Source organism: Cherax quadricarinatus, unplaced genomic scaffold, assembly GCF_038502225.1.
Source record: "Cherax quadricarinatus isolate ZL_2023a unplaced genomic scaffold, ASM3850222v1 Contig48, whole genome shotgun sequence".
NCBI classification, from domain to species: Eukaryota; Metazoa; Arthropoda; class Malacostraca; order Decapoda; family Parastacidae; genus Cherax; species Cherax quadricarinatus.
Genome location: NW_027195074.1, coordinates 377501 through 402113, shown reverse-complemented (window position 1 = coordinate 402113; position 24613 = coordinate 377501). Strand labels below are relative to the sequence as shown.

At 46.1% G+C, this 24613-nt stretch overlaps 1 protein-coding gene across 1 annotated transcript; it reads right to left on the bottom strand.

The window, feature by feature from the left end:
• Positions 1–13462: 13462 nt before the first annotated feature.
• On the bottom strand, positions 13463–19629 carry LOC138851167 (uncharacterized). Its single transcript, XM_070079935.1, has 4 exons — positions 19552–19629; positions 19098–19460; positions 13936–14069; positions 13463–13739 (listed from the first exon to the last, which is right to left on the bottom strand). Exons 1-4 carry the CDS (start codon positions 19627–19629, stop codon positions 13463–13465), a joined length of 852 nt encoding a protein of 283 aa, XP_069936036.1.
• Positions 19630–24613: the final 4984 nt, after the last annotated feature.

Sequence of the window (24613 nt, the reverse complement as noted above, 5' to 3'; positions counted from 1 at the left end):
CTCGTTCTCCATGGAACTACTGTGTATTCGCAGGTTCTATGTAGAATTAGGTAGCTTTGACGTTTTCTGGTTGCGTCATTATTTTTTGTGTGTGAGGTTCAAAATCTAACACTTGACCTGACTGACATCTCAGTCTGTTAGGTTCACAATGTTATAGTCACAAAGTCGATGTTTATTGAGCTTAGTTTCTCTGAATTATTGTGTCTTTGGTGGAAGACAAAGCTTTGTGTCCCCTGATAGATCTTGTTGCTGTTTATATTATCCTTGAAGCTGTTCTGTGTTACTTACGATTGCTGTGTGTTACGATTGCTGTGTGTTACTTACGACTGCTGTGTATTACTTATGATTGCTGTGTATTACTTACGATTGTTGTGTGTTACTTACGACTGCTGTGTATTACTTATGATTGCTGTGTATTACTTACGATTGTTGAGTGTTACGACTGCTGTGTATTACTTATGATTGCTGTGTATTACTTACGATTGTTGAGTGTTACTTACGATTGTTGTGTGATACGATTATGTGTTACGATTGTTGTGTTTTATTTACGAATGTTGTGAATTACTTACGACTGTTGTGTATTACTTATGATGGTTGTGTTACTTACGACTTTTGTTTATTACGATTGTTGTGTGTTACGATTGTTCTGTATTACGATTGTTGTGTGTTACTTACGATTGTTGTGTTTTATTTACGAATGTTGTGAATTACTTACGACTGTTGTGTATTACTTATGATGGTTGTGTTACTTACGACTTTTGTTTATTACGATTGTTGTGTGTTACGATTGTTCTGTATTACGATTGTTGTGTGTTACTTACGATTGTTGTGTATTACGATTGTATGTTACTTACGACTGTTGTGTATTACGATTGTGTGTTACTTACGACTGTTTTGTATTACGATTGTTGTGTGTTACTTACGACTGTTCTGTATTACTTGCGACTGTCATGTGTTACGATTGTTGTGTATTACTTACGATTGTGTGTTGCTTACGATTGTTGTGTGTTACTTACGATTGTTGTGTGTTACTTACGATTATTGTGTGTTACAGTTTTTGTGTATTATGTACGATTGTTGTGTGTTACTTGCCCCTTTTTTTTTCCTGGTGGTGTTGCCTGGGCCCGCCGGGGTTTGGTGTTGCCGGGCTTTTTGGTTTTCCCCGGCTGTGTGTTGCCCGGTTTCCCGGTCACCTGGCTGTTTTGTGTCCGGCCTTTTTTGTGTTGCCCGGGGTTTTGCTGCCGGGTCAGGCCCGGGGGGCCTCTGCTCCCTCGGGGGGCTGGCCCAAAGGCGTGCGCCCCAAGGCCCCAGGTCCCCAAAGGTTTTTGGGCCCGGTTGTTTTGTGGTTTTCCAAGGGCCCGTTTGGGGCTGGGGGGGGGATTTGGGCCCCCCGGCCGTTTGCCGGGTAAAATTGCCTGGGCTGCCTGGCTGTGGCTGGTTTTGTGTTGCCGGGTTTTGGGTTTGCCCGGTTTTTTGTGGCCCAAGGTGTTTTGTGTCTCGGTTTGTTTTGTGTTTGCCGGGGTTTTTGGTTTCCCCCGGTGTGCCGGGCTTTGGTTGGGGCCCGGTTGGGCCCCTGGGGGCTCGGTTGTTTTTTGGGCTAAAAAGTTTTCCCGTTCCCCTCAACGTCTTTTACCGCTCCCCTCTTAATTTTTTAATTTTTTGCCCAACGTTTAATCCGTCGCCCTCGTCTTTTCCCTTTTCGCCCCCGTTTTTTCCCGCTGCACCCCCGTCTTTTCCCTGCCCGCCCCCGGAATTTGTTTTTTCACCTTTCGCCCCGGGTTTCTCCCCGCCCTGTCTTTTCCCGTCTCCCCCTCCCGTTTTTCTCCCGTTGCCCCACGTCTTTTCCCGTTAGCACCTTGTTTTTTCCGGCCCCGTTTTTTTGGGCCCCCAAAAAAAGTCTTTTAGTTCCCCTCAAGTTTTGTTCCCCTCAAGTTTTCCCTTTCCCCCTAAAAGTTTTTTTTCCCCCAAAAAAGTTTTGGTTCCCCCAAAAAAGTTTCTCATTTCGGGCCCGGGTTTTTTGTTGCTAAAAAAGTTTTGTTCCCCCCGTTTTTTGGTTTAAAAGTTTTTTGTTCCCCTGGTTTTTGTTGCCCTAAAAGTTTTTTGTTGCCCCGTTTTTTAGTTGCCTCCGTTTTTCCGTTGCCAAAAAGTTTCTCATTTGCCCTCAAGTTTTGTCTACATCCAAAAGGTTTTGGTTGCCCAAAGTTTTTTTTGCCCAAGTTTTTGAAGTTCCAATTGTTTTTGTTGCCCCAAAAAGTTTTTTTCCCTTAGAGGGGCTTTTTAATTTGTTGCCCAAAAAGTTTTTCATTTTGGGTCGGGTTTTTTCCCGTCGGGGCCCCAAGTTTTTTTTGCCTTGTTTTTTCCCCGTTGCCCAAAAAGTTTTTTTTTCCCCTCAAGTTTTTCCTTTTTCGCCCTCAAGTTTTTCCCCGGGCCCAACAAGTTTTTTTTGCCCCCAAAAGTTTTTGTTGCCCCAAGTTTTTCCGTTTTTGGGCCCCTGCTTTTGTTGCCCTCGTTTTTTTTTTCCCCCAAAAGTTTTTTTCCCCCAAGTTTTTTTGCTATCCCTGTTTTTTCTCCCGTTCCCCCCCGGGTTTTTTCCCGTTGCCCAACGCTTCTCCCGTCTGCCCTGCGTTTTTTCCCTTTTCGCCCCCAAGTTTTTCCCGCGCCCTTTTTTCCCGCTGCCCTCCAAGTTTTTCCCCCGGCCCCAACTTTTTCTCCCGTCTGCCTATGTTTTTTAAAGCGCCCCCAAGCTTTTCCCGTTGCCAAGTTTTTTTTGTAAACACCTCGCTTTTCCTTTTTTGCCCTCAAGTCTTCTCCTTTTTTCGCCCAAAAAGCTTTTCCAGTTGCCCCGCTTTGGCCCCCTCTGTTTTTTCCGTTGCCCCTTGTTTTTTTTTCGCCCTAAAAGTCTTTTTTGTTGCCCTTCTGTTTTTTCCCGTTGCCCCAAAAAGTTTTTTTTCCCTTTTTTAACCCAAGTTTTTTGGACCTCTGTTTTTTCCCCTTTTGCCCTCCCAAGTTTTAATTTCCGCCCCTTTTCCCGTCTTTTCGCCGCCCCTTTGTTTTTAACCGTTGCACCAAACAATCTTTTCCCGTTGCCACAAGTCTTACATCACCGTCTAGCACCTAACAAGTCTTACATCACCGTCTAGCACCTAACAAGTCTTACATCACCGTCTAGCACCTAACAAGTCTTACATCACCGTCTAGCACCTAACAAGTCTTACATCACCGTCTAGCACCTAACAAGTCTTACATCACCGTCTAGCACCTAACAAGTCTTATATCACCGTCTAGCACCTCATGTTTTATATCACCGTCTAGCACCTAACAAGTCTTATATCACCGTCTAGCACCTAACAAGTCTTATATCACCGTCTAGCACCTCATGTTTTATATCACCGTCTAGCACCTAACAAGTCTTATATCACCGTCTAGCACCTCATGTTTTATATCACCGTCTAGCACCTAACAAGTCTTATATCACCGTCTAGCACCTAACAAGTCTTATATAACCGTCTAGCACCTAACAAGTCTTATATCACCGTCTAGCACCTAACAAGTCTTACATCACCGTCTAGCACCTAACAAGTCTTATATCACCGTCTAGCACCTCATGTTTTATATCACCGTCTAGCACCTAACAAGTCTTACATCACCGTCTAGCACCTAACAAGTCTTATATCACCGTCTAGCACCTAACAAGTCTTATATCACCGTCTAGCACCTCATGTTTTATATCACCGTCTAGCACCTAACAAGTCTTATATCACCGTCTAGCACCTAACAAGTCTTATATCACCGTCTAGCACCTAACAAGTCTTACATCACCGTCTAGCACCTCATGTTTTATATCACCGTCTAGCACCTAACAAGTCTTACATCACCGTCTAGCACCTAACAAGTCTTACATCACCGTCTAGCACCTAACAAGTCTTACATCACCGTCTAGCACCTAACAAGTCTTACATCACCGTCTAGCACCTAACAAGTCTTACATCACCGTCTAGCACCTCATGTTTTATATCACCGTCTAGCACCTAACAAGTCTTATATCACCGTCTAGCACCTCATGTTTTATATCACCGTCTAGCACCTAACAAGTCTTATATCACCGTCTAGCACCTCATGTTTTATATCACCGTCTAGCACCTAACAAGTCTTATATCACCGTCTAGCACCTCATGTTCCATAACACCGTCTAGCACAAGGAATTTTGTCCATTTTCTGTTAGAAAAGAAGGAGCAGTGATTATAAGAACATAAGAACATAAGAAAGGAGGAACACTGCAGGAGGCCTGCTGGCCCATACTAGGCAGGTCCTTTACAATTCATTCCACTAATAAACATTTGACTAACCCAATTTTCAATGTCACCCAAGAAACAAGCTCCGATGTGCAAGTCCCACTCAAATCCAACCCCTCCCACTCCAACCTAAATTTGAAACTACCCAAAGTCCTAGCCTCAATAACCCAACTAGGTAGACTGTTCCACTCATCAACTACCCTATTTCCAAACCAATACTTTCCTATGTCCTTTCTAAATCTAAACTTATCTAATTTAAATCCATTACTGCGGGTTCTCTCTTGGAGAGATATCCTCAAGACCTTGTTAATATTTTTTTATTAATACCTATCTTCCACTTATACACTTCGATCAGGTCTCCCCTCATTCTTCGTCTAACAAGTGAATGTAACTTAAGAGTCTTCAATCTTTCTTCATAAGGAAGATTTCTAATGCTATGTATTAATTTAGTCATCCTACGCTGAATGTTTTCTAACGAATTTATGTCCATTCTGTAATATGGAGACCAGAATTGAGCTGCATAATTTAGGTGAGGCCTTACTAATGATGTATAAAGCTGCAGTATGACCTCTGGACTTCTGTTGCTTACACTTCTTGATATAAATCCCAGTAATCTATTTGCCTTATTACGTACGCTTAGGCATTGCTGTCTTGGTTTAAGGTTGCTGCTTACCATAACCCCCAAGTCCTTTTCGCAATCTGTATGGCTAAGTTCTACATTATTTAACTTATAAGTGCTAGGGTTATGGACACTCCCGAGCTTCAGAACCTTGCATTTATCTACATTGAACTGCATCTGCCACTTTTCTGACCAAGAGTAGAGTTTGTCTAAATCCTCCTGAAGTTCCCTAACATCTACGTTTGAATCAATTATCCTACCTATCTTCGTGTCATCGGCGAATTTGCTCATATCACTAGTAATTCCTTCATCAAGATCATTGATATATATTATAAACAACAACGGGCCCAAGACTGATCCCTGTGGAACGCCACTTGTTACTGATCCCCACTCGGATTTAACCCCATTTATGGACACTCTCTGCTTCCTGTCTGTGAGCCATGATTCGATCCACGAGAGCACCCTTCCCCCAATGCCATGAGCTGCTACTTTCTTCAACAGTCTTTGGTGCGGAACTCTATCAAATGCCTTACTAAAATCTAAGTAAATAATATCAAATTCTTTATCGTGGTCAACAGCCTCAAAAGCTTTACTGAAGAAAGTTAATAAATTAGTTAGACAAGACCGGCCTCTTGTGAATCCATGCTGAGTATCATTAATCAAACTATGCTTATCGAGATGGCTTCTTATAATTTGAGCTATAATTGACTCTAGTAATTTGCCTACAATTGAGGTCAGGCTTATTGGGCGGTAATTTGACGGTAACGACTTGTCCCCTGTTTTAAAAATAGGAATTACATTAGCCATCTTCCACATATCAGACACTACACCTGTTTGAAGAGATAAATTAAAAATATTAGTTAATGGTTCACAGACTTCCATTTTGCATTCCTTTAGAACCCTTGAAAAAACCTCATCAGGACCCGGTGACTTATTTTGCTTCAGTTGGTCTATCTGCTTCACAACCATTTCACTAGTGACTGTGATGTTACATAATTTATCTTCTTCTGGCCCACTATAAAAATTAATTACCGGAATATTATTAGTGTCTTCCTGTGTAAAAACCGAGAGAAAATAATTATTTAAAATCGAGCACATTTCATTCTCTTTGTCAGTAAGATGCCCATAGTTATTTTTAAGGGGACCTATCTTATCTCTGACTTTTGTTCTATATACCTGGAAAAAACTTTTTGGGTTAGTTTTAGAATCCCTAGCAACTTTAATTTCATAGTCCCTTTTAGCTTTTCTTATCCCCTTTTTAATGTCCCTCTTAATGTCAATATACTGATTCATAAGATGACCCTCGCCTCTTTTGATACGCCTATAAATTCCTTTCTTATGCCCTAGTAGATATTTCAGCCTATTATTCATCCATTTTGGGTCATTTCTATTTGATCTAATTTCTTTATAAGGGATAAACGTTCTTTGAGCAGCATGTATTGTGTTCAGAAAACTGTCATATTGATAGCTCTCTTCGTTACCCCAGTCAACAGATGATAAGTGTTCTCTAAGCCCATCGTAATCTGCTAAGCGAAAATCTGGGACTGTTACTGAGTTATCCCTACTATCATACTTCCATTCAATTCTAAATGTAATTGATTTGTGGTCGCTAGCACCCAGTTCCTCTGAAACTTCTAAATTATTAACAAGGGATTCATTGTTTGCCAGAACTAAGTCAAGCAGGTTATTACCCCTTGTAGGTTCTGTCACAAACTGCTTCAAAAAACAATCCTGAACTACTTCTAAGAAGTCGTATGATTCTAAATTCCCAGTCAAGAAATTCCAATCAATATGACTAAAGTTAAAGTCTCCTAGAATTACTACATTATCGTGCCTTGTGGCCCTAACAATTTCCTCCCATAGTAGTCTCCCCTGGTCCCTATCTAAATTTGGGGGACGGTATATCACACCTAAAGTTAATTTTTCATGCCCCTCTGAAAATTCTATCCAAACAGACTCTGTATGTGTTTCTTCAGACTTAATACCCGTTTTTATGCAACAGTTCAAGCGATCTCGGACATACAATGCCACCCCACCCCCCTTCCCGATACTTCTATCTACTTGGAACAATTTAAAACCCTGAATGTGACATTCTGCAGGCATGTCCCGACTTTTTGAATTAAACCACGTCTCAGTAATGGCAAATACATCTATGTTACCTGCACTAGCAACTAGTCTCAACTCGTCCATCTTATTCCTAGCACTGCGACTATTTGTGTAATAAATACTTAAAGACCCTCCTCTCTCTTTACCCTTCCTGCTCCTTTCTGTTATTCCACTAAACCTATTACTGTCCTTGTCAATTAGTGCCACTGGCTTTCCAATATCCACCTCATTTTGCCTATTACTAGTTCTCCTAGTACTCATATTACTACCCTGAGACTTCACAGTTTTCCCGCAAAAACCCATACCACTAACTATTCCTAGTTTAAAGACCTAACAGCTCCCTCCACTGCGTTGGCCAGTGCTCCCACCCCACACCTAGATAAGTGAACCCCATCCCTGGCATACATGTCATTTCTGCCATAGAAGAGGTCCCAGTTGTCAATGAATGTTACCGCATTTTCCTTACAGTATTTGTCCAGCCAGCAATTGACACCAATTGCTCTGGACAACCATTCATTTCCAACTCCTCTCCTTGGCAAAATGCCACATATGACAGGTTTCCCACCCTTCCTCCTAATTATCTCTATTGCTGACCTATACCTGCTAATCAGGTCCTCACTCCTACGTCTGCCAACATCGTTGCCTCCAGCACTGAGACAGATAATAGGATTGCTCCCATTACCTCTCATGATGTCATCCAGACGGCTAACAATATCCTTCATCCCAGCCCCAGGAAGACACACTCTCTGCCTCCTACTCCTGTCCTTCAAGCAGAATGCCCTATCCATGTACCTAATCTGGCTATCCCCAACAACAACAATGTTTTTACCTTCCTTGGCGTCGTCCGTCGTGATGCTCCGAGTAGTCGACTCACATTCGCCAGGTAGCATTACACCACTTGTAGAATTCGTCAAGACGTTCTCGATGGTCTTCGTTGGGGTTTCTAGGGATGTCTCACTCACGTCTGCCAATGCTTCTTTGGTGCTCGTTGTGGCATTCCCAGTAGAACACTCACATTCGTCGGGTAGCACCGAGAATGGGTTGGAAGTTTCCACGGTAGTCTTCTGGTTTCTCGTTGTTTCTGCCTCTCCAACCGTTTTCTTAATCTTCAGCTTGGTTCCATGTTGCCCGGCCACTGACCAAGCTCCCCTCTTAACCTGGGGACTCACAACAGGAGGATTACTACGAATCCTCTTGTTCTCCTCCGTTAATCGCCGTATCTCCATCTTAGCAACTCTGAGCTCTTCTCTCAGCTGCTGGTAAAGTTGCTCAAGAGAGGGCATCCTGGTTCAGATTCACAGAGAGCACACAAACAGGTCTTCACAGAGCTAAGTACACGTCACCACTGAGCTAAGTACACGTCACCACTGAGCTAAGTACACGTCACCACTGTGCTAAGTACACGTCACCACTGAGCTAAGTACACGTCACCACTGGCTAAGTAAACGTCACCACTGAGCTAAGTACACGTCACCACTCAAGCTAAGTACACGTCACCACAGATAATTTCATGAAAAAATTATTTAATTGCAGGTGATGACAGCAAAGGTCGCTGTGCAGGTGATGACAGCAAAGGTCGCTGTGCAGGTGATGATAGCAAAGGTCGCTGTGCAGGTGATGACAGCAAAGGTCGCTGTGCAGGTGATGACAGCAAAGGTCGCTGTGCAGGTGATGACAGCAAAGGTCGCTGTGCAGGTGATGACAGCAAAGGTCGCTGTGCAGGTGATTGACAGCAAAGGTCGCTGTGCAGGGGATGACAGCAAAGGTCGCTGTGCAGGTGATGACAGCAAAGGTCGCTGTGCAGGTGATGACAGCAAAGGTCGCTGTGCAGGTGATGACAGCAAAGGTCGCTGTGCAGGTGATGACAGCAAAGGTCGCTGTGCAGGTGATGACAGCAAAGGTCGCTGTGCAGGTGATGACAGCAAAGGTCGCTGTGCAGGTGATGACAGCAAAGGTCGCTGTGCAGGTGATGACAGCAAAGGTCGCTGTGCAGGTGATGACAGCAAAGGTCGCTGTGCAGGTGATGACAGCAAAGGTCGCTGTGCAGGTGATGACAGCAAAGGTCGCTGTGCAGGTGATGACAGCAAAGGTCGCTGTGCAGGTGATGACAGCAAAGGTCGCTGTGTAGGTGATGACAGCAAAGGTCGCTGTGTAGGTGATGACAGCAAAGGTCGCTGTGTAGGTGATGACAGCAAAGGTCGCTGTGTAGGTGATGACAGCAAAGGTCGCTGTGCAGGTGATGACAGCAAAGGTCGCTGTGTAGGTGATGACAGCAAAGGTCGCTGTGCAGGTGATGACAGCAAAGGTCGCTGTGTAGGTGATGACAGCAAAGGTCGCTGTGCAGGTGATGACAGCAAAGGCCGCTGTGTAGGTGATGACAGCAAAGGTCGCTGTGCAGGTGATGACAGCAAAGGTCGCTGTGCAGGTGATGACAGCAAAGGTCGCTGTGCAGGTGATGACAGCAAAGGTCGCTGTGCAGGTGATGACAGCAAAGGTCGCTGTGCAGGTGATGACAGCAAAGGTCGCTGTGCAGGTGATGACAGCAAAGGTCGCTGTGCAGGTGATGACAGCAAAGGTCGCTGTGCAGGTGATGACAGCAAAGGTCGCTGTGTAGGTGATGACAGCAAAGGTCACTGTGTAGGTGATGACAGCAAAGGTCGCTGTGCAGGTGATGACAGCAAAGGTCGCTGTGTAGGTGATGACAGCAAAGGTCGCTGTGCAGGTGATGACAGCAAAGGTCGCTGTGCAGGTGATGACAGCAAAGGTCGCTGTGCAGGTGATGACAGCAAAGGTCGCTGTGTAGGTGATGACAGCAAAGGTCACTGTGTAGGTGATGACAGCAAAGGTCGCTGTGCAGGTGATGACAGCAAAGGTCGCTGTGTAGGTGATGACAGCAAAGGTCGCTGTGCAGGTGATGACAGCAAAGGTCGCTGTGCAGGTGATGACAGCAAAGGTCGCTGTGCAGGTGATGACAGCAAAGGTCGCTGTGCAGGTGATGACAGCAAAGGTCGCTGTGCAGGTGATGACAGCAAAGGTCGCTGTGTAGGTGATGACAGCAAAGGTCGCTGTGCAGGTGATGACAGCAAAGGTCGCTGTGTAGGTGATGACAGCAAAGGTCACTGTGTAGGTGATGACAGCAAAGGTCGCTGTGCAGGTGATGACAGCAAAGGTCGCTGTGTAGGTGATGACAGCAAAGGTCGCTGTGCAGGTGATGACAGCAAAGGTCGCTGTGTAGGTGATGACAGCAAAGGTCACTGTGTAGGTGATGACAGCAAAGGTCGCTGTGCAGGTGATGACAGCAAAGGTCACTGTGTAGGTGATGACAGCAAAGGTCGCTGTGCAGGTGATGACAGCAAAGGTCGCTGTGCAGGTGATGACAGCAAAGGTCGCTGTGCAGGTGATGACAGCAAAGGTCGCTGTGTAGGTGATGACAGCAAAGGTCACTGTGTAGGTGATGACAGCAAAGGTCGCTGTGCAGGTGATGACAGCAAAGGTCGCTGTGCAGGTGATGACAGCAAAGGTCGCTGTGCAGGTGATGACAGCAAAGGTCGCTGTGTAGGTGATGACAGCAAAGGTCACTCTACAGGTAATCACTTGCTGCACTTGTCATCAATGCGGCACAAATCATCACAAGAATGAAAGGTCAACTGAAGCAACAGTTCATTTTCACTGGCCGGTGGTGGTGCTTCTCGTGGTGGTGGTGCTTCTCGTCGTGGTAGTGCTCGTGGTGGTGGTGCTTCTCGTGGTGGTGGTGCTTCTCGTGGTGGTGGTGCTTCTCGTCGTGGTAGTGCTCGTGGTGGTGGTGCTTCTCGTGGTGGTGGTGCTTCTCGTGGTGGTGGTGCTTCTCGTCGTGGTAGTGCTCGTGGTGGTGGTGCTTCTCGTGGTGGTGGTGCTTCTCGTGGTGGTAGTGCTCGTGGTGGTTGTGGTGCTGGTCGTGGTGGTGGTGATTGTGGTGGTGGTGCCGGTGGTGGTGGTGACAGTGGTGTCGGTGGGGGTGTCGGTGGGGGTGTCGGTGGGGGTGTCGGTGGGGGTGTCGGTGGGGGTGTCGGTGGGGGTGTCGGTGGGGGTGTCGGTGGTGGTGGTGGTGGTGGTGGTGGTGGATGTGCTGTTGCTGCTGCTGCTGCTGCTCTACTGCTGCTGCTGCTGCTGCTGCTGCTCTACTGCTGCTGCTGCTGCTGCTGCTGCTGTTGCTGTTTCTGGCCATAGGTATCCCGTAGCTCGATTGCTAGCTCATTCCCTACGCACACTGAGGTCCGGGGATCGATTACCTGGTACGGCTGGAAACATTAGGACATGTTTCCATAAGACACCTGCTGTCCATGTTCACCCATCAATAAAATGAGTACCTGGGTGTCAGTCGACTGGTGTGGGTCGCACCCTGGGACAAAACTGACCTAATTTGCCCGAAATGCTCAGCATAACAAGCTGTTTTCTATATAGTAGTATATCACTGATGTCAGCTAGGACTGTATACCTTGTACATGTACTTGTAGAAATAAAGATTATTATTATTATTATTATTATTATTATTATTATTATTATTATTATTATTATTATTATTATTACATCGATGTCTTGTAGACATTGATGCAGGCACTGTGAATTTTTGGCTTCACTCGGTCTTTACACTATGTCTTACCAAGTCACTTGCAACAGATCTTAGTGGATCGCACCATGCTAGTTCTGGGAAAATAGAAGGTGTTGATTTTGAGGACGGTGTTGCGGGTAATGGGTGAGGACGGTGTTGCGGGTAATGGGTGAGGACGGTGTTGCGGGTAATGGGTGAGGACGGTGTTGCGGGTAATGGGTGAGGACGGTGTTGCAGGTAATGGGTGAGGACGGTGTTGTAGGTATTGGGTGAGGACGGTGTTGCAGGTATTGGGTGAGGACGGTGTTGCAGGTATTGGGTGAGGACGGTGTTGCAGGTATTGGGTGAGGACGGTGTTGCAGGTATTGGGTGAGGACGGTGTTGCAGGTATTGGGTGAGGACGGTGTTGCAGGTATTGGGTGAGGACGGTGTTGCAGGTATTGGGTGAGGACGGTGTTGCAGGTATTGGGTGAGGACGGTGTTGCAAGTATTGGGTGAGGACGGTGTTGCAGGTATTGGGTGAGGACGGTGTTGCGGGTATTGGGTGAGGACGGTGTTGCAAGTATTGGGTGAGGACGGTGTTGCAGGTATTGGGTGAGGACGGTGTTGCGGGTATTGGGTGGAGAGACTGAGTGCTGCCTGGTGCTGAAACTGAAGAATTTGGGGAAAAATATGATTCTGTAATTAGAGTGAAGTACCAGAGTGTATGTGTGTTGCAAGCAGTGCAGGCTGCAAGAAACACACAGATTGTGTGTTGTAAGCAGTGCAGGCTGCAAGAAACACACATATTGTGTGTTGCAAGCAGTGCAGGCTGCAAGAAACACACATATTGTGTGTTGCAAGCAGTGCAGGCTGCAAGAAACACACATATTGTGTGTTGCAAGCAGTGCAGGCTGCAAGAAACACACATATTGTGTGTTGCAAGCAGTGCAGGCTGCAAGAAACACACAGACTATGTGTTGCAAGCAAGGGAGGCTGCAAGAAACACACAGACTACGTGTTGCAAGCAAGGGAGGCTGCAAGAAACACACAGACTACGTGTTGCAAGCAAGGGAGGCTGCAAGAAACACACAGACTATGTGTTGCAAGCAAGGGAGGCTGCAAGAAACACACAGACTATGTGTTGCAAGCAAGGGAGGCTGCAAGAAACACACAGACTATGTGTTGCAAGCAAGGGAGGCTGCAAGAAACACACAGACTACGTGTTGCAAGCAAGGGAGGCTGCAAGAAACACACAGACTATGTGTTGCAAGCAAGGGAGGCTGCAAGAAACACACAGACTATGTGTTGCAAGCAAGGGAGGCTGCAAGAAACACACAGACTACGTGTTGCAAGCAAGGGAGGCTGCAAGAAACACACAGACTATGTGTTGCAAGCAAGGGAGGCTGCAAGAAACACACAGACTATGTGTTGCAAGCAAGGGAGGCTGCAAGAAACACACAGACTATGTGTTGCAAGCAAGGGAGGCTGCAAGAAACACACTGAACTAAGATACTTCAACATACTTGGCAACAGATGCTGTAGGTGCTAGTATCGGTGTTAGCAGTAGTGTTAGGGATGTTAGACGGTGTTAATGGCGGTGCTATTAGGCAGCGGTGTTAGGGGTGTTAAATGGTGTTAGTGGCGGTGCTATTTGGCAGCGGTGTTAGGGATGTTAGTGGCGGTGCTGTTAGGCAGCGGTGTTAGGGATGTTAAACGGTGTAATGCAGCGGTGTTAGGGATGTTAGACGATATTAATGGCGGTTTTAGGGATGTTAGACGGTGTTAGTGGCAGTGTTATTAGGCAGCGGTGTTAGGGATGTTAGAGAGTGTTAGTGGCAGTGTTAGCTGCGGTATCAGACGGCGGTGTTAGGCATGTTAGACGGTGTTAGTGGCGGTGCTCTTAGGCAGCGGTGTTAGGGATGTTAGACGGCTAATGGCGGTGCTAGAGAGGGAGTCAGTGTGGGTGCTAAGCATGTACGTCAGCAAGGGCAGGATATTACCATTAATGGTCCTGAGGACGTCAGGAGCCACGCACTGGTCGTCGTGTAAGCTGAGGGCGTGGGTGGAAGAGGGCGTGGTGGTTGTGGGCAGGGGAGACGTGCTACACGTCACCACTTGGCTCTCTATCTCTCTCTCTCCCCAACACCAGCACCTGCAACACGTCACACAGTAATTTATTCAATAATGTGTGAGCAAATAATTTCATAATTGACAATGAGTTTAAGTTTTGTGTTTGTGTGTGTGTGTGTGTGTGTGTGTGTGTGTGTGTGTGTGTGTGTGTGTGTGTGTGTGTGTGTGTGTGTGTGTACGCGTGTTTGTGTGCGTGGGTGTGGGCGTGAGGAACCTACCTGTTAGACCTGGCACGAGACAGCAGCACGCCCACCAGCAGCAGGAGAATAAAGCCGCCCACCAGACCCAAGAAGACGCCCACGAGAGGCGACACGGGCGGGCTGCTTACCTCTCCCATCCTCTTCTCTGCAACCTGTAGCAAACACAACCTCAATTTCACCTTCCAGAACCTCTTACACTGAGATGTCGGGTGTTAATCTGACATCTCAACCCTGACGTCTCAGGGTTAAGACTGACGCTGAATAAGCTGAATAAAAATAGAAAATTAGGAATAAAAAAAAGGGTGAATTTGAGAGATAAGTTGATACTGAAATCTGAGACGTCTTTTATAGGTATAACGTTTCGCCCAAGTAAGTATCCCCTTATGGACCCTAATTCCTAGGCCTTTCATGTATCCACATGCTCTTACTCTACCATCCACACGATGGATATAAAGTACACAATAAACTAGCCACTGGCATCCACAGGATGGACATAAAGTGCAAAATAAACTAGCCACTCCGGCGGAAAAAATTAATTCTCAGTCTATTGGATGATGCTACAAGATCTCTACTGGATCTCTGCACGTGCAGAACTGACATCATGAGTGATGCCTGCATACAACACCGTGGCTCCCACGACCACCTCATGACCTGGAAGAGGGAGCTACACTCTCATTACTTGAAACTAACACAGTTAACAAATGGTGACGAACACAGACGAACACGTAGGAGAGACACGTACGGTAACTAGGAAATGTTTGTTAAGGTGACACTTTACCAACTAGTGACTATTAATCTACTGGACAGAGAAAATCGATGGATGACGAATTATATCTGTGGTATATGCGGCATAGAATAGTATATTTGATGGGCATCACATGTAACCGTATTCCTGCACGCCACAGTAGTTCATTGCCTGTCCGACTGAGTGTACAATTCGAATGCAAGTTTGTGCTTTATAAACCCAATGTACATAATGTAAATAACTGTAAATAAGTTTGGTGGTGGGAATATATGATAAATGAAAAACCTAATATCACATTACACTTGTCCCGTCTCCGCCCACTCTCGTATATATTCTGACTCTCTTCCCACGACACTTGTGTGAGACTAGTTAATGGTCCAAGTCGGACTCAGTCGTTGTCATAAATTTTAGTTTCCTATGCGCGGGTTATTTGTGTATTGTTCAAGCTATTTTATTCTTTATCTGGAGTATACTTCAGCCCTCAGTTGTTCTACTGACCGACTGCAACAGCAATTTAAAAGTACCTGTGTTTGTGACGGTCTCCTTGATACTCACGTCTAGTTTCCACATGTTTGTCTTTCATTTATGAAAATGACAGAGATTAATGTAGATGTCTGCACTGTTTACCTATCAAACACTATTATAATCATCTTAGTGGTACGTTCACCTATTACCCCATCATCTTAGTGACACGTTCACCCATCGCCCCATCATCTTAGTGACACGTTCACCTATTACCCCATCATCTTAGTGACACGTTCACCCATCATCTTAGTGACACGTTCACCCATCGCCCCATCATCTTAGTGACACGTTCACCTATTACCCCATCATCTTAGTGACACGTTCACCCATCATCTTAGTGACACGTTCACCCATCGCCCCATCATCTTAGTGACACGTTCACCTATTACCCCATCATCTTAGTGACACGTTCACCCATCATCTTAGTGACACGTTCACCCATCATCTTAGTGGCACGTTCACCCATTACCCCATCATCTTAGTGGCACGTTCACCCATCATCTTAGTGACACGTTCACCCATCATCTTAGTGGCACGTTCACCCATTACCCCATCATCTTAGTGGCACGTTCACCCATCATCTTAGTGGCACGTTCACCCATTACCCCATCATCTTAGTGGCACGTTCACCCATCATCTTAGTGGCACGTTCACCCATTACCCCATCATCTTAGTGGCACGTTCACCCATCATCTTAGTGGCACGTTCACCCATTACCCCATCATCTTAGTGGCACGTTCACCCATTACCCCATCATCTTAGTGGCACGTTCACCCATTACCCCATCATCTTAGTGGCACGTTCACCCATTACCCCATCATCTTAGTGGCACGTTCACCCATCGCACCCATCATCTTAGTGACACATTCACCCATCGCACCCATCATCTTAGTGGCACGTTCACCCATCGCACCCATCATCTTAGTGGCACGTTCACCCATTACCCCATCATCTTAGTGGCACGTTCACCCATTACCCCATCATCTTAGTGGCACGTTCACCCATTACCCCATCATCTTAGTGGCACGTTCACCCATCGCACCCATCATCTTAGTGGCACGTTCACCCATCGCACCCATCATCTTAGTGGCACGTTCACCCATCGCACCCATCATCTTAGTGACACGTTCACCCACGTTCATCTTAGTGACACGTTCACTGGAGGAAATAATAACTGGAACTGAGTATACTACAAACTCCAGTCACACAATAGAGAGGAAAGGTAATGTGAGAGATATAAAAAGGATTATTTGGTCTTCTGGTAGCGGGTAGTTAATGATATATCTTCGGAGGCTTCTTACTTTATTGAAAGGTAGTGGTGGGTACACAGGCTTGTGTGTTTGTGCCCATGGCCCGGGCAGGGCCATCCCACGAGAGAGAGCTGGGAGTACTTGTGTCTTCCTGCTAGGCTGCTGTGTTAGTGAGAGCGTGGCAAGGCCAGGCAGGCTGAAGTGGCCACCGAGAGGCCTGGCTACAGAGGGCAGCATCTGAGTGGCGCGAAATATGAACTAAGCTGGCAGACAGCATGGGCTGTCTGTGCAGACAGTACAGGCTGTCTACAGAGACCTGGGAGTGGTAATGTCAGAGGATCTTACCTTCAAGGATCAAAACAATGCCACTATGACATCTGCGAGGAAACTGATAGGATGGATAATGAGAACATTCAAGACAAGAGATGCTAAGCCAATGATGATCCTTTTTAAATCACTTGTTCTCTTTAGGCTGGAATACTGCTGTACATTAACATCTCCATTCAAGGCAGGTGAAATTGCAGAGCTAGAGAATGTACAGAGAACCTTTACTGCATGTACAAGTTCCATCAAACACCTTAACTACTGGGAGCGCCTGGAAACACTTGACTTGTACTCACTAGAGCGCAGGCGAGAGAGAGATATCATAATCTACACCTGGAAGATTCTGGAGGGACTGGTCCCTAATATGCACACACCAATCACTCCATACGAAAGCAAAAGACTTGGCAGGCGATGCAACATACCCCCAGTGAAAAGTAGGGGCGTCACTGGTACACTAAGAGAAAACACAGTAAGTGTCCGGGGCCCAAGACTGTTCAACAGCCTCTCACCAGCAATAAGGGGCATTACGGGAAGACCCCTGGTTGTCTTCAAGAGGGAGCTGGACAGATACCTAGAGACGGTGCCGGATCAGCCGGGCTGTGGTTCGTACGTTGGATTACGTGCGGCCAGCAGTAACAGCCTCGTTAATAAGCGCTGATCCACCGGGAGGCCTGGTCGTGGACCGGGCCGCGGGGGCGTTGATCCCCGGAATGCCCTCCAGGTAGACTCCAGGTAGACCCATCGCCCCATCATTTTAGTGACACGTTCACCCATCGCCCCATCATTTTAGTGACACGTTCACCCATCGCCCCATCATCTTAGTGACACGTTCACCCATCGCCCCATCATCTTAGTGACACATTCACCCATCGCCCCATCATCTTAGTGACACATTCACCCATCGCCCCATCATCTTAGTGACACGTTCACCCATCGCACCCATCATCTTAGTGACACGTTCACCCATCGCCCCATCATCTTAGAACAACACAAACTTGCACTAACACAGCCTGGTCCAGTATTCCTCCCAAATTGCTTCTCTGAAGCTCAACTTCCTGGTGCATCATCTGCTTTCAGTCACCCACTGTACAGAATATATACACTGTGAGCTGTATGTCTCCCACTGTATATATACACTGTGAGCTGTATGTCTCCCACTGTATATATACACTGTGAGCTGTATGTCTCCCACTGTATATATACACTGTGAGATGTATGTCTCCCACTGTATATATACACGGTGAGCTGTATGTCTCACACTGTATATATACACTGTGAGATGTGTCTCCCACTGTATATATACACTGTGAGATGTATGTCTCCCACTGTATATATACACGGTGAGCTGTATGTCTCCCACTATATATATACACTGTAAGATGTATGTCTCCCACTGTATATATACACTGTGAGCTGTATGTCTCCCACTGTATATATATACTGTGAGCTGTATGTCTCCCACTGTATATATACACTGTGAGATGTATGTCTCCCACTGTATAAATACACGGTGAGCTGTATGTCTCCCACTGTATATATACACTGTGAGATGTATGTCTCCCACTGTATAAATACACGGTGAGCTGTATGTCTCCCACTGTATATATACACTGTGAGCTGTATGTCTCCCACTGTATATATACACTGTGAGCTGTATGTCTCCCACTGTATATATACACTGTGAGCTGTGTGTCTCCCACTGTATATATACACTGTGAGCTGTGTGTCTCCCACTGTATATACGCTGACAGGTTACTTTAATCCCTTATTTTAGAGTATAAAATATTCTTGATGAGCGGACGTAATGACCCAGGTATAATGGATAGGCCTAAACCACCATTAACCAACCAATCACTGTACGATTCAAGAAATATTGTTATCGTTTTTTTTTTTGTAATCTTAACGAGGCTCACTTTGCCATTTTCCCCATGATAAAAACTTGTACCAATGAAATCTCTGTATTTATTTTTTACTCACCATTGGTAGGCATTTTGACCCTTATTTCTGCATCCACACTCAGGAAATTGATATTGGATCACAAGACATCATGTTATGGGTTTTAAACCTGCTAAACGTGATTAGTTTAAAGTTGATATTAGATCATAAAAGGTAAATGGTAAAGAATGTGACACTTCTATGATAATTAGAGGTACTGAAACATAAAGGCGAATGATAATGAATTTAAGGATACAGATGAGAGTTTTTAGCGATAAGGAAATTGATACCTGATACTGATTCTTAAGACTCCATGGTGTTGACGTTAAAGTTACTGAATGTTATATGTTAGTGTTAAGAAAGTTGGTATTGGATCACGAGACACCGTGACACTGACACACCTTCAGACGGACCGCATCAATCTGTTGTGGTAGGCTGGTGCCCTTAGCGTTGACAGCTGTGACGGTGATGAGATAGTCCTGCCCGGGGGTGAGGCCTCCCACGTGGAAGCGAGGGGTGTGTTCCTCCTCCAGGGTGGCCAGCAGGGTGTGGGTAGGGGCGGCATATACCCGGGCAATGAACCTCTGGGGGAGGCCACCGTCGTTGCCAGCAGTACAACCGACCTCCAGGCTGGCCACTGTTAGGTTCACCAGCACACAGTTACCTACACGCTCTGGGGGACCTGACCAGGAAATATAGTTGTATTGTGAACACGGGAATGTATAGGGATTCGAGCCGTGTTCCATGCGGGTAGGAGCTCCATGCTGCAGTTTATTCATTCACAGTTGTTTATTGCTTATTACATTATTATTTTTACCCACCTACCCTCCACCCACCTATTCTCAACACACCTACCTGCCTCGATGACAGTGAACCTGCAAGGGTCAGCCTGAGTGCCCACTTCGTTGGTGGCCCAGCAAGAAAGAGTGCCATAGTCACGGGGTGACCTGGGGTGAGAGGTCACTCTTAGTATCAGTACAATAATGATATTCAGTATCAACAGGTTGACCAACAAAACATCCACACATCATCTGGGTGTTATTAGTATCAACACCTAAGGTAAACCATTGGCACTTTAACAAGTGTTACTTTCATACCACCATAGTAATGTTATAAGTCACTGTAGGCCGCCCGCGCTACAGCCGCCCGCACTACAGCCGCCGCACTACAGCCGCCTCTTCAGTGGGAAGGAGGCCAACCCGTGGAGGTCTAGAGCAGATATGGCTTTTCCGGTGGATAAAGTATTTTGTAGGTCAGTGTCGCTCTATGACTCGCCTGATCTCTGGGCTCTGACAGACAGACAGACAGACAGACAGACAGACAGACAGACAGGCAGACAGACAGACAGACAGACAGACAGGCAGACAGAGAGACAGACAGACGGCTCACTGTCTCTCCTCACTCATTTCATTAATTTTATTTCTTTAATTTATATATGAAAAGATATAAACTTATTATCAGGTAAAAATTGCTCTAATTCCACCAGTGTCTAACATCTCCAGCTCTTCTTCCTTATCCTTCACTTCCTCTTCTTCCTCCTCCTACTCCTCTTTCTACACTGTCTCCTTCTGCCCCACCCTCTTCTCCCAGCCCACACCACTTATCTTCTTTGCACGCCTCATCTGTCTCAAACACATTACCCTAACTCCGATAGATTTCGAAAAAGCCATTGACAACATGCCTATGCACTCAGCCCCGGGCCCAGACTCGTGGAACTCTGTTTTCATTAAGAACTGCAAGAAACCCCTCTCGCGTGCCCTAAGTACACTATGGAGGAGCAGCTTGGACATGGGTGAAATTCCACAGTCACTTAAAACAACGGATATAGCCCCACTCCATAAAGGTGACAGCAAAGCATTAGCTAAGAACTATAGACCAATAGCTCTGACGTCCCACATCATAAAAATCTTTGAAAGAGTGCTAAGAAGCAGGATTGCAAATCACCTGGATTCCCAAAATCTGCACAATCCAGCGCAACATGGGTTCAGGGCAGGTCGCTCCTGCCTCTCACAACTACTGGATCACTATGACATGGCCTTGGATGCACTGGAAGAAAATCAGAATGCAGATGTAATATACACAGACTTTGCAAAAGCATTTGACAAATGCGATCATGGCGTAATAGCCCATAAAATACGTGCTAAAGGAATAACTGGGAAAGTGGGGAGATGGATCTTCAACTTCCTAACAAATCGAACACAAAGAGTAGTGGTCAACAGAGTTAAATCGGAGGCTGCCATAGTGAAGAGCTCTGTTCCACAAGGCACAGTACTCGCCCCCATCTTATTCCTTATCCTCATATCAGACATAAACAGAGATATACACCACAGCACCGTATCATCCTTTGCGGATGATACTAGGATCTGCATGAGGCTGTCATCTGCTGAGGACGCGGTTAACCTCCAAGAAGATATAAACAAAGTTTTCCAGTGGGCAACGGTAAACAATATGATGTTCAATGAGGACAAATTCCAACTACTCCGTTATGGAAAACTGGAGGAGATAATAACTAGAACAGAGTATACTACTGACTCCGGCCATACAATAGAGCGGAAAAATAATGTAAGGGACCTGGGAGTAGTAATGTCTGAGGATCTCACTTTCAAGGATCACAACAGTGCCACGATCGCACGTGCAAAGAAAATGATAGGATGGATAATGAGAACTTTCAAAACGAGAGATGCCAAGCCCATGATGATCCTTTTCAAATCACTTGTTCTCTCTAGGCTGGAATACTGCTGTACATTAACATCTCCATACAAAGCAGGTGAAATCGCAGATCTAGAGAGTGTACAGAGATCCTTTACTGCACGTATAAGTTCTGTCAAGCACCTTAACTACTGGGAACGCTTGGAAGCACTTGACTTGTACTCGTTGGAACGCAGGAGGGAGAGATATATCATAATCTACACTTGGAAAATCTTGGAAGGAATGGTCCCAAATCTGCACACAGAAATCACTCCCTACGAAAGTAAAAGACTGGGCAGGCGATGCAAAATGCCGCCAATAAAAAGTAGGGGCGCCATTGGTACACTAAGAGAAAACACCATAAGTGTCCGGGGCCCAAAACTGTTCAACAGCCTCCCATCAAGCATTAGGGGAATTGCCAATAAACCCCTGGCTGCCTTCAAGAGAGAGCTGGACAGATACCTAAAGTCAGTCCCGGATCAGCCGGGCTGTGGCTCGTACGTCGGACTGCGTGCGGCCAGCAGTAACAGCCTAGTTGATCAGGCCCTGATCCATCGGGAGGCCTGGTCATGGACCGGGCCGCGGGGGCGTTGATCCCCGGAATAACCTCCAGGTAACCTCCAGGTAACACTCATACATACATGCATACATGCACGCACTCACGTACACACGCACGCACGCACACACACGCACACACACACACACACACACACACACACACACACACACACACACACACACACACACACACGGAGGCATCCCCAGACATCATAGCACTCACAGAAACAAAGCTCACTGGGATGATAACTGCCGCGATCTTCTCTTCTCGAATGGCTATCAGATTATGAGGAAAGGCAGAGGGGACCGAGGGGAAAAGGAGTTTCACTTCTCAGGGTTGGACCTCATTCACCTTGAGCAGTTCTGACATTGGGGATATTACATAAGAAAGGTCCCTCGGCCTTTGTAGAGTAAACAGTGGAGCGAAAAGCAGCACGAGGAGGTGAGAAGTAAAACTTCAAAAAAGGGGACTACACAGGCATGAGGAAATTCCTGCATGAGGTGCAGTGGGGAAAGGAACTGGAGGGAAAGACAGTCAATGAGTTGATGGAACAAGCGGCAGAGGAGAAGTTTGTACAAAAGGGCAACAGAAACAATGGGAAGACAAGAGTGAACCTTGGTTCACCGAAGGTGTAGAGAGGCCAAAGCCACGTGTGCTAGAGCATGGAAAATATACAGAAGGGAAAGGACTCAAGAAAATAGGGAGCTGAGCCGAAAAGCCAGAAACGAATATGTGTGGATAAGAAGAAAGGCCCAGAGGCAATATGACAATGACAAGAGTCGAGAGCCAAACCTGACAGAAGGCTGTTACAGAGCCACAACAGGAGGAAAACAACAGTCAAGGACCAAGTAATCAGGTTGAGGGAGGAAGGAGGGAAGATCACAAGAAATGACCAGGAAGTATGTGAAGAGCTCAGCACGAGTTTTAGGGAGATATTTCCAGTGAAGACAGAAAGGCTTCCAGCAAACTGAGGTGGTAAGGTACATTAACAAGTTCTGGGCACACTACATACACCTGAGGAGGAGGTGAAGACACTGCTATGCGGTGGGCCCAGATAATATCTCTCCGTGACAGAAGTAAGACAGGAGAGAGAGTAGAGAGAGAGAGAGAGAGAGAGAGAGAGAGAGAGAGAGAGAGAGAGAGAGAGAGAGAGGTGGGTAGACTGCCTTTTCTTGGACTGTAAGAAGGCTTTTGACACCGTTCCGCACAAGAGATTGGTACAAAAGTTAGAGGAGCAGGTAAGAATAGAGGAAAAGCAATACAATGGATGTGGAAATACATGATAGGAAGGTATCAGAGTGGGCGCATTTGAACAGTGCAGTTCCACAAGGATCAGTCCTAGGGCCCGTGCTGTTTCTTCTATACGTTAATGTGGAGAATTCATGCGGATGAGGATCAGGTAAGACTAGAAAGGGATCTGGACATGTTGCAAACCTGGTCAGATAAATGGCTCCACCAAATGCAAAGTCATGAAGCCTGAGGAAGGACAAAGCAGACCGCAGATGGAATACATGCTCGGAGGTCAAAGGCTGTAACCCTCACTCAACGAAAGGGATCTTGGGGTGGGCATCGTACCAAGAACATTTCCTGAGAAGCACAACAGCTAAATAACTGGTGGAGCATATGGGTGCCTGGCAAACCTAAAAAACAGCGTTTCGACATCTAAGTAAGGAGTTATTCACGACACTGTACACTGTGTACACCAGGCCCATATTGGAGCATGCAACACCAGTACGAAACCCGTGGTTGTTCAACCACGACAAGAAACTAGAGAAAGTGTGAAGGTTTGCAACAAAACTAGTCTCAAAGCTAAGGGATATGTCATATGAGGGAAAGTTAAAGGAATTCAACTGGACGACATTGAAGGACAGGAGGGATATGGGGGATATGATAACGACATATTAAATACTGCGAGGAATTGACAAGGTGGACAGAGACAGAATGTTCCAGAGATGGGACACAGCAACAAGGGAACACAACTGGAAGCTGAAAACTCAAGAGTCACAGGGATGTTAGGAAGCATTTCTTGAGTCACAGAGTTGTCAGGAAGTGGAACAATCTAGAGAGTGATGTAGTGGAGAGAGGATCCATACATAGCTTTAAGAAGAGATACGATAAAGCTCATGGACCAGAGAGTGGGCCTAGTAGCGACTAGCCAAGAGGCGGGGCCAGGAGCTGCGAGTCGACCCCTGCAACCACATATAGGTAAGTACATATAGGTGAGTGTACACACACACACACACACACACTTAAGAGTCACATAGTTCCTGTCTCCCCCTCTAAGCACTTCCGGTGAAGCTTATATTGAGAATCCTCACTTATACTCTCTCTCTCTCTCTCTCTCTAAAACCCTCTCTCCCCCTCTCTCTCCACTCTCTCTCTAACTCTCTCACTCACTCTAATTCTCTCTCCCTTCACTCTCTTTCCGTCTCTATCTCTCTCCCTCCACTCTGTCTCTTTGTCTGTCTATCTGTCTGTCTGTCTGTCTCTCTCCCTCCACTCTCTCTCTCTTTTATTTTTTTTACTCAGGGTTTGAGAAGGTTAGGTTAAGAATCCCTAGCTTCTTAACCCTAGCTTTATTATCAAGCTATTTATAGGTTACGGATTCCTAACTTTATTGACAAGCTATTGACGAGCTGTTACCTGCATCAGCACATCTGAAAGCATTTT